Source organism: Gossypium arboreum, chromosome 3, assembly GCF_025698485.1.
Source record: "Gossypium arboreum isolate Shixiya-1 chromosome 3, ASM2569848v2, whole genome shotgun sequence".
NCBI classification, from domain to species: domain Eukaryota; kingdom Viridiplantae; phylum Streptophyta; class Magnoliopsida; order Malvales; family Malvaceae; genus Gossypium; species Gossypium arboreum.
In genome coordinates, this window is record NC_069072.1 from 137,407,736 (window position 1) to 137,418,909 (window position 11,174).

Consider the following 11,174-nt stretch of genomic DNA (forward strand, 5'->3'; position numbering starts at 1 on the left):
CAACACAACCCAAATATTTGGTTCAATAGATTGTCAATCATTCAAATATGAAAACTAACTCGATTGTCGCAATTAGTTAAGGAGCCGACACTCCCTTAAGCACACCTTCATTCTTTCCATATTTTTCAACAATATATATAATATTTTTATAGTAATTAATATTTTTAAAAAATATAAATTATGTAATTGTAATTGTAATTATAATTTGTACAACCAAACAAAACATAAGGAATTATGATATAATTACAATTTATCAGTCAAACAACTGTAAGAAATTATAATTTTAAAGAATTATAAGAAAGTGTATAATTACTATCTCATAAGTTCACTGTCCATTTGCTTGAATTAGTCCCTCCAGGTTAACAATTCATCCCTTCCACAATTTGTTAAAATTTTCATTCCTCTTACTTGAATTAGTTCTTCCTCGTTAACATGAGGTACACATGATATATTACATGTTTTCGCCTGGTTATTCAATAATTAGATCAGGCAAAAATAGATTCAACTTTTAATAGAATAATTGATTTCCTCTTAGACACCTCTATGACATCATATCCAATATCAGCAAGGTGGAAGAAAAGCAAAGAGAAGGTTCCACCTCCTACATTAAATTATTAAATACCTATTAGTGGTTGACTTACATTAAAGATAAATTACGTCTAATATTACTTAATATTTAGCTTAACAGCTAAGAGATTACTTAACATCATTTTCTTATTTTGCCTTTATTAACTGTGGGTCCAAATATCATCTTTTCTTCTTCTTTTTTCTCAAATGCGCTGAAATTGGTAAATGCATTTTCTCTGCTGTTCACGTTTATGCCTTCCCTAGCTTCAGAAGCATGTCCACAACAATCAATTAAAGTAATACTTTAAAAATAAAACAAATGTTAACTTTATATAAAGTTTTAATAGTTTAATAGTTTTATTTATTCAAGCTTTGTAGGCTAAGTCAATAATGGTGTACAGTACATTATGTACTTAAAAAAAGCACCATGTGCTACACCCTTTCCTGCTTTAATGGATTCCTTTCTTACTACAAAGAATGATCAGTGCCTTAAGGTCAAAAAGAAGAGAACTATTCTTCCATGAAACTTGGCATTTTTGCTTGGCTATTTATGGACGTATTCAATGGCCACATAATTGTTCATTAAGTCCCAAATAAATCAAGAAACAATGGGTGTTCTTCGGTTGTTGTTTTACTTCACCCTACTGGTATGGCCATCACTGCAAGAAGAAGAAGGCAAGTGTGTTGAAAAATGTGGGAATGTTACTATTCCTTTCCCATTTGGAATAAAACCCGAATGCTATACCGATCCCTCGTTCCAAGTAACCTGCGAAAATGGAGAAAAGCCTTACATCAGCCGTATCAATATGGAGATACTCGGTTCGTTTACGTCACGAGACGTGATCGTCAATAACCCGGTTATTTATTCCAATTGTCCGAGTAAAGGTGACAACGGAAGCGGCGATGTGGACTTAACAGACAGTCCGTTTTTCTTCTCAGGAAATAACTTGTTCGGTTCAATAGGTTGCGGTCATTCGGCCACCGTTTTTAGTAATAGAACTGACCCCATCGGTGGCTGCCTGCAACCGAGATGTGGCGACGTGACTGAATTTCAGGGCTGTTATGCCACAGTTTCTGAAAATTTAACTTCTTATACTGCAAAAATGAGCCCATTTACTAATGAAAGCAACGGCAGGAATGCCTGCACATCTGCTTTTATGTTCTACGTCGGTAATTTCGGACATTTCACATTTCCTCGTGACATAAACATCGATTCGACGCATGTTCCTGCAACTCTGGAGTGGAAAACCTTCGATCCCAAATTGAAAGGTCATTACTCACTTAGAACTATGATCTTTCAAATTTTTTTATCTCGTTTTATGAAATGGAATCACTAAACATGGCTATTTTTCTTGTTCTTCAGTTCCTCTTCGGAAATCTGGTTGTACAGAAAAATGTGGGAATATTGATATGTTATACCCATTTGGAATAGAAGACAGGTGTTACATGAATGATGCGTTCAGAGTAAGTTGTGAAGAAACCATTGATGGATTAAAGCCTTTCATTAGTAGCATCAATCTGGAATTGGTCGCTGTTAAATTTTCCGAAGGAAGAGTCATCATCAACAATTCAATAACTTATTCTAACTGCAATAATCATCAAGACGACCGTAAAAAAGGAGTTAGTGTCAACCTAGCTAACACGCCTTTCTACTTCTCAGATATCTTCAACGGATTTGGGTCGGTAGGATGTGGCAATTTCGCTACAATATATCACAATCAAACCGATGATCCTATTGGTGGTTGCTTGCAACCCAGTTGCAACAGCAATGCTAATTTAAGTACCAATGATATATGCATCACGTCAATTCCACCACGTCTTGACATCTTTGCCGCAAGCTTGACAAAGAAGTATCGTAGTTACGATGGCAACCGATCATGCGGATCGGCTTTTGTGTTCGATATGGATTCGTTGGATAATGATGGATTATTAACCGTCCCACACACCAAAAGGCATGTCGCTACATCATTACAATGGGGCAAACCATTGCCTGCGCCTTGCAAGTTGAAAGACGGTCAAAAGACCTTTTGTAACTCGGAAGGACATTATTGTTGGTCATGGTTGAGCCGTGAACTTTTATGCGTTTGCAGCGAGAGTGAGTATTCCAGCGCATATTCAGTTGACGTTTGCGAAGGTATTTTAAGAATAATATATTTGCTCTAGAATTCTTACATAACATATTTTTATATGGAAATAACTTTATTTTGTTTATTTCTTGAAATATTGATAGAACCAGGCAAATGTGAGAATTCTAAGCGTAGGTATTGTAATATGCTTTGTTTGAATGCTCCTGGCAACTATTGTTCATTAACATGCCCCAGAGGATATGAATACTCAGATGAGGAATATAGGTGCAAGCTCATACAAACTAATTCATCAACATTGGCCCGAAGGACCCAGAATTTGATAATCATTATAGGTGAGTACTGAACATATTGAATTTTGATTTCCAAATTTGGTTGATGCATTTATTAGATCTTGTGCCTATCTATAGGTTGCAGCACTAGTATTGGGACTATATTTGCTTTGCTCTGTATATGGCGTTTGTTCAAAGCACTCGAAAGAAGAAACGATATCAAGTTGAAGCAGAAATACTTCAAGAGGAATGGAGGATTACTGTTGCAACAGCAATTGTCCAGCAACGAAGGTAATGTTGAGAAAATAAAGTTGTTTTCTTCCAAGGAGTTGGAAAAGGCAACAGATTACTACAATGAGAATCGAATTCTCGGTCGAGGCGGTCAAGGAATTGTTTATAAAGGAATGTTGACGGATGGAAGCATTGTGGCAATTAAAAGGTCCAAGTTGGTGGAAAAGAAGGTATTAGAAGAAATGAAGCTTGAACAATTCATCAATGAGGTGATAATTTTATCACAAATCAACCATAGAAACGTGGTTAAACTGTTAGGTTGTTGCTTAGAGACAAATGTTCCTTTGTTGGTGTACGAGTTCATCCCAAATGGAACACTATCTGATCTCATACACAAGCCAAACGAAGAGTTCCCATTGACATGGGAAATGCGATTACGAATCTCAACTGAAATCGCGAATGCTTTGTTTTACTTGCATTCAGCTGCTTCTGTCCCGATTTATCATCGAGACATCAAATCTAGCAACATACTTTTGGACGATAAATACAGAGCAAAAGTATCGGATTTCGGAATTTCAAGATCAGTTGCAATCGAGCAAACTCATGTGACCACTCGAGTTCATGGAACTTTGGGATACTTGGATCCCGAATATTTCCGATCAAATCAATACACAGAGAAGAGCGATGTATACAGTTTTGGAGTTGTTCTTGTTGAACTTTTAACAGGACAAAAACCCATCTCTTCGAGTCAATCGGAAGAACAAAGAGGAAGCTTAGTAACATTTTTCTTGCATTCAATGAAGGAGAATTCTTTATTTGATATACTTGATCCACAAGTAATGAATGAAGGTCCCAGAGAAGAGGTTATAGCAGTTTCATGGCTGGCAAAAAGATGCTTGAACATCAACAGAAACAAAAGACCGACAATGAAACAAGTTGCAATGGAACTGGAACGGATTCGAACATCAGATGAAACCAATGTTCTTCAAGAACAAAGTGACGATGAAGAAGATTATGAAATAAATGACGACGTGACAGATCCTTGGGGTATTTCTTCTTGTTCAACAATGGTAATTATAGACAATATATAAACCCTTTTTTCATCATTTAGTCAATTATCTTGGCCTGGTTTGTTCATATGTTGTACAGCTTTGTTTTACTCAATTCGATATTGAATAATCGCGATTTTTAAACTTCCATTCCATACTTTTTTCTTTTTTTTTCTTGTAACCAGTATCCACATAAGTAAGTATGTTTTAATATATGTAAACTGACCATAACATCGTTCGACTAAATAATTAATATATGGAGCTAGCCTTATTAATACTAACCTCTTAGCAATGAAGCAAAGCTACATCTTGTAACACGATTCAAGTAAGCAACAACAAATTGGGGTTTGAACTAATCAAAAACAGCAGCAGCTTTAAATTAAAGACAACCACAATATGGAAAGCATCAAATTTTTTAAAGGAGATGGAAACAAAAATTGAAGGCACCACAATGGCTTTCAAGGAGCATGTCAGCGGCTTTAAAGAACGGCAAGTAGTTGATTTTTGGATGGATTGGTACGGTAAATATGGATGAAATTGCAGTAAAAAGGAGCAAATTCGAGGGATGACCGGCACTTAACAGCAGTGAATTGGAATGGAATTAGTGGCAATTGGCAGAGCAATTGGACGGAAAGATTAAAAAGTTAATTGGCAAGCAAGGAATTTGAACGATTATGGGATTGATCGGTTAGTTACTTTGGATGGCAAGAGCGGCTTCAACAACGGTAAAGGAAAACAAGGAGATGGTGCCTGACGTAGGGGAATAGAAGATAGTAAGAAGGAGAATTGTATTTGGAGTAGAAATTTTTGTAAAGAAGGGATTTTTTTTTTTGATAATTTTCATGTCCGTTCTATAGTCCGTGTTTGGGGTTTGTAGTTATCCCTCCCAAAAATATTTATGTTTAAGGAATAATGTTGACTTTAAAGAATACTTACCTAAATTTCAATGAGATAAATTGGAGGGTAAAAACATTATTTTTAGGCAACAATCAAATAATAATAAGAGGGATAATAATAATATATAACACGCACCATTAACATTCTAAGTATTGTATAAAAATACATTTTAAAAAATAAAAAAAAGGTTAATCTCAATTTAATCATGAAAACAAAAGCAAATTTTAATATAGTCTCAAAATTAAACTAAAAAATCAAATAAGTCCATGGCTCAGACAAATATTAAAAATCTAATTTTACCTTTTTAACTAAAATTTCAAAAATAGTTTATTCGAAAATTTTTAACCGAACTTATATTTGTCTAGCACGAAATCCAAAACCAAATTTTCGGATCAAAACTTGACTCTAATACCAAAATTATAACACCCCAAACCGACTCAAAAATTTGGTTAGATCCAAGTGTCACAATAGTAGCAAGAACGACCCGCTCAATCAATCATTCATTTAATACAATTGCATTCTTCCATCTCAGATAATGTAAACATTTTGAAGTATTGAGTCTGATATGTTCGGGTACTCCACAAGTGGCATATTACTCTATGTTTAGTGGTTGCGTTCTTAACAATCTGGATCAACACAGGTTTGGAGGAGCATTCACCTAGATCCATACAATTTGTTTCCTTCACAAACATTGTAGGACTATTCATAGCAAGTTTCCCTTTATCCACATAGTCGAGCCCTCCTTTTCATGTGTCTCTCCATCTAGTAACAAGTATCTTATCTAGTTTTTCACTACTAGAATTAAACTTTTTGAGCACCAGTTTGGTTTCAAAAACTCCTCTCTAGAGTCTCCTTCATATTCAATCTTAGTATCACCGTCATCTGATCCTATAGTAACATTTGTTGTGAATGCCACATAGTTGCTAAGATAATCTTCATCAGACTCAAAGTTGCTAGTGGAATCCTCATCACTTCAGGTTACACATAACAGCTTCTTTTTCTTCAATGTGTAATCTTGGATGTGTTTCACATTCATGACACTGGTTTCCTTTCTTTTTTTCTTTTTTTTCTTTTTTTTTTTTTTTTCCTTTCTCGGTCTCTTCCTTGATAACCACACCTTTGGATATAGTCTTGGGATTGCTTCTGGTGGCCTCCGTCTTCTTAAATCTTTTAGAATCCTTCTTGAAAGCTTTTTTGAAGTTACAAGTGAGCAAAGTTATTTGTTCTTGGAGTTCCTCAATCGTAGCGGAGTAGGAAGTGGGCACTTCACCTACCACTTGTAGAGCAATACACCTTTCACCTTTGGTTTGCACTTCATTTAACTTCATCTAGGTTCATTAGAAAAAACTGTAATGATCCTATTTATTCATCAATCCTTAGTGTTTCAAGATCTTTGAACTCTTCTATGACTATGACTTTGATGACAAATCTCTCAGAAAAAAATCTTAGCACTTTTTGGACCAGCTTGAAGTTGGAAAACTCTTCACCAAGAGCAAACATCTGATTTGATAGATAACTCTTTTCATTTATTTTACTGTTTATGGATTAATAGTTCATATCATTGGTTGTTCATGTGTTGTATATCTTGATGTTATATCAATTCATCCATCAAAATTCAACCTTCTTTTTTTTTCATTATTTCTTTATTGTTGTTTCTTTTCTACTAATTATTTCATTAATTCCTAAGAGAATTATTTGGATTTCAAATATTTTAAATTAATTGTGTGATACAAAGGCACATAAATAAGAATTTAATGGCTTTACTTTTATCGTATGTATTTAGTGTTGATTTTGATGAAATACCCTATTTGGCAGAATTTTTTCTCATGGTGGAAGCTTTCATGGTGTCACCCTTGGATAATAATAAGGAATAATGAACTTTTTTCCTCCAATTTTATAAAAATATTTTTAGTTCTCTATTTTATTTTATTTTTTATTTTTTAGCCATTAAACTTGTATTTTTAATCAAATCACTCTTAAATATATAAAAAATTAATATTTTTAACTTTGTTAACGACATGTCAACATTTTTAAATATTTTCTAAATTTCAAAAATTCATTAAATGCTGATATGTCATCCACATGATAACCCACATGTATGTCACGAAATTAACAAACCTTAATTTTTCATCAATTTTAAGATAATTTGACAAAAATACAATTCAAAAACTAAAAAGATTAAAAATTAAATAAAAAATTTATACCTAATAATAAATCCATTCTTTCTATGATCATGGAGCAACAAATTTATTTTTATTAATTTCGGCATCCACCACACTTTTTCAAATAAGTTTTAATAAAATCCTAATATTATCTATAGCCCTTCTTCGGTCCTTAAATAGGAGATAATACGTTTCAACGCACTCGAACCGACATCTTACTACACTGACAACAATATTAATATAAATCAAGTTAAAATTCATCCACACTTCTTCAAATGGGTTGTTAGCTCATGAAATTATATAGTTTTCTAGTTGGACGCATGAAACACATGAAGAACAGAACCCATGATACAAAGCCACCCTGTCGATAAGTGCCAAAAAGAAAAAGGGAATGACGTCACCGTAGCCAAACATGAAGCCCTTCAAAACAATACATCAATGTAGCAGCCATAACACGAGAGACACAAATACACTGAACCAGCTATAATTAGCAACAAGCCTTTCGGTAATCACAAGTCTTTCCCCAAATTTTTACCCTATAAATGAATAAAAATTTAATAAAAACGATTAATTTACTCTTTAAACTTAATGTATAGGGATTAATTTATTATTTTTAAATAGAGACAAAATATAATCGGACTCTTAATATAGAAACTTCTACAATACTTTTATCGGTTCTTACATAAATTTTAATAAATATATGTTTTACATAACTTTTCATGCACGTCATGGGTATAACATAATCTAATAATAGTTAAAGTATTATAACCTAATCTAATAATAGTTAAGGTATTATAAATTTCTTTACCAACAACTTATTATGGACATTAAATTAAAATATTTACATACAACATAATATTTTTTAAAAAGAAATCCTTTTACTTTTTCAAAAAAGTCAAGCCTTTTTGTGGAAAGCGTACTCGATTAAATTTCCAAATGTTTAAGACACATCAATTAAGTCCTTTGGCTATCGATTTTCATGGTTGACAATCAATGTGCTAACATGGTGATTAATGGTCAATTATTGTCTAGAATTACTCATTGATGAAGCTAAAAAATTATAATTAACAATGCCTAGAATTATTCATTGTCTCAACTATCCATAAATAGGTGGATAATGTTTTTCAGTGCACTTGAACCCATATTCTCTTACATTAACAACAATACTCATGATATTCGAATTAAAACTCATTCAATAGATTACAATATTTTTAATTATGTAACCATGGGTTGGAACCTATAACGGGCAATTTAGATTTTTTTTTGAACTTTTATGGAATTCCAGCTCATTTTAGTTTGCAACACATCTGTTTTTCCTTTTTAGGTTTATAGATTTTGGTAATAATTCTTTATAAGTGTTTTTACTACTTTTAATAATTTTTAAAATTTGTTTTGATTTTTATACTTTTAAAATTTTTAATACTTTTTGAATTTTTACAATTTTAAGTTTTTAAATGATTTTATTTATTTTTAATATTTATTCAATTTTAATAAATTTTAAAGTTTTTCTTTATCTTTTACTTTAGTTTTTCCATAATTTTAAAATTTTTGTAATTATTTTTATATTTTAAATTTTTAATATTTTAATTTTTTGGTTAATGTGACAATGCCACACATCAACAACTATTGTTGACGTGAACCACCACATCAACATAGAATGGTTAACTACATATTAATCGTCAATAATAGAAAATGTTAATCAAATGACTTAATTGAGGCACTTTTAATGCGAAAGGAATTAATTAAGGATATTTTTGTAAAAGAATTTAATTTATTTTTTAAAAGTAAGAAAGTGAAGCTTTTAAAATTTAAGATGAATTGAGCATAAAAAGTTAAATTAATATATATATATATAATGAACCCAAATTGTGGTTTATTGATTGAGTGTTCACATTTTTTATAAATAATTAAATTTATATCCGTCGATATATTACCGATTATGATACTCATTCAGAATAATTTAATATTCAATAAAATAACTCTTTAAAGAACACAACTCTCAATAATTAGAATCAAATCAAAAAGTTTTGTTGTTAAAACCACCCAAGCAAAACATCAAGAATGGAGAGAAATATAAACATATATTTCAATATATACTCCTAATCAAAAGGGTAAATATATTTTCAAACCCCGAGGTGATGAAGAGGCGAAGAAGAAGAAGAATTTACAATTTGAGTCATCTCAATTGGATTATAAGAACCAACATTCTTATCATCAGAATCATGACCACCACCACCATCATCATCATCACGATCCTTCATCATCTTATTCTTAACATACATCCCATAAACATAAGAACAAAACCCCCACCCACACATCACGGTGGAAACAACCTTAACCCCACCAAACTCCTCCTTATAAACCACCACCCCACCCACCACATTCATCATCAACAACGCCGTCATGCAAATCCCACCCGTCAATGAACACGTCAAGAACACCATCCCCGCCGTACCCATGAAACAAAGTTGCCAACTCACCACGTTGGAAACCACCGTGGCCCAATACACCTTCTCGCCTTTATCAAACACTTGATACCCTTCTCTCTTCATCTCCGTAAACCCACCGTCAAACACCATCCCAATACTCGCCAACACGGTCGCTGCAACCTCCATCACCATCTGCATTTCCATCACCATAGCATAACAGTAAACTTTCTTATACACCATCTCTATAATGGGAAGATACAAAGCAAAAAGCAAACCAGCACCAATGGTGGCTAAATACCCTATGAAGTACTTGGTTTTAGTTACATCATGGGGTTGGTCATTGCTAGATTCCAAAGCTAATAAAACTGAAGATAGTGTTAACAAGATAACACAGTTTAAGTTCATGAAAGTGATCTTCTGTTTCACAATGATTACAGATAAGATGAGATTGAACACTAATTGTGATGATAAAAGGAGAGATGATGTTGATACAGGGAGATATGAGTTACCCCATGAAAACAAAAGGTTGTTTACGCCTAACATGAAACCAATGAAAATAGACAAGGCTAAGATTTTAGGGGTGAAACCAGTAAAGGGTTTTCTTTGAGTGGATTTAAAGAGATAGTAAGGGACAACAATGGGGATTATAAGTAGAGGAAAACCAGCTGATTGAACCCAAGTTGAAACCCATCGGCTTGAACCTTTATGGTTGAAATAGTACTTTGAGAGTAAGCTTGAAGATAAAGAACCTATAAAGAGGAAGCAATAGTTGAGCAATAAAAGAGGGAGGTAACGCTTGTTTGTAACTGATTTTTGGTCTTGTTCATTGATAGTTTGGGTGGTGTTGCTCATGGTTGATAATGGCAATGGTAACAGTCAAAGAATTGGGTTTTTTTTTTTTTTTTTGGGTGGAGAAGCAATGGTGTTTGTATGGATAAGAACACCATTTAAAGGAGATGAAACCGAGGGACGATTGATGGTTGATTACCGGGGGGGTAACAAAAGCATCTAAAACCCGGTTGACAAGTGGTTTTAAGTGATTGGATTCGATAATTTAAATACCAATATAACACTATTTCATGATTTTTACCATATAAATATATGTCGGAATAATTATAAATATCAAAAAATTATTTTACAAATAAATTGAGAATTAATATAATTACATATGATGAAAGCACGATTCAAGAAATAAGTATATATTTAAAATTTAACATCTTCGCCTCCTACATTCTCTTTAAAAATTTAATTCATCTTTACTCTAAATTTAATTACAACTTAATATAATTATAGGATACTAAGATAAAAATAATAAAAGAACTATAGAAACTCTTATAATAAAAATATTTTTGTCTCCTTTAATCAAACAATAAGTAAATTAGTACTTCTACATTAGATTAAAAAGTAAATTAGTTTTAATAAAAATTTTATTCATTTTATTATTAAAATTGATCTCTATATATCATAATAAAATATTCATGAG

The 11,174-nt window shown here is 32.5% G+C and overlaps 2 protein-coding genes across 2 annotated transcripts; one reads left to right on the forward strand and one right to left on the reverse strand.

Annotated features, from left to right (window-relative positions):
- Window positions 1-1,099: 1,099 nt before the first annotated feature.
- On the forward strand, window positions 1,100-4,337 carry LOC108475387 (wall-associated receptor kinase-like 8). The gene is made up of 3 exons (XM_053026354.1): window positions 1,100-1,836; window positions 1,931-2,691; window positions 3,043-4,337. The coding sequence occupies exons 1-3, from the start codon at window positions 1,176-1,178 to the stop codon at window positions 4,243-4,245; spliced, it is 2,625 nt and encodes an 874-aa protein (XP_052882314.1). The 5' UTR covers window positions 1,100-1,175; the 3' UTR covers window positions 4,246-4,337.
- Window positions 4,338-9,211: 4,874 nt separating this feature from the next.
- On the reverse strand, window positions 9,212-10,627 carry LOC108475590 (probable purine permease 4). Its single transcript, XM_017777573.2, has one exon. The coding sequence runs from the start codon at window positions 10,541-10,543 to the stop codon at window positions 9,386-9,388; it is 1,158 nt and encodes a 385-aa protein (XP_017633062.1). The 5' UTR covers window positions 10,544-10,627; the 3' UTR covers window positions 9,212-9,385.
- Window positions 10,628-11,174: the final 547 nt, after the last annotated feature.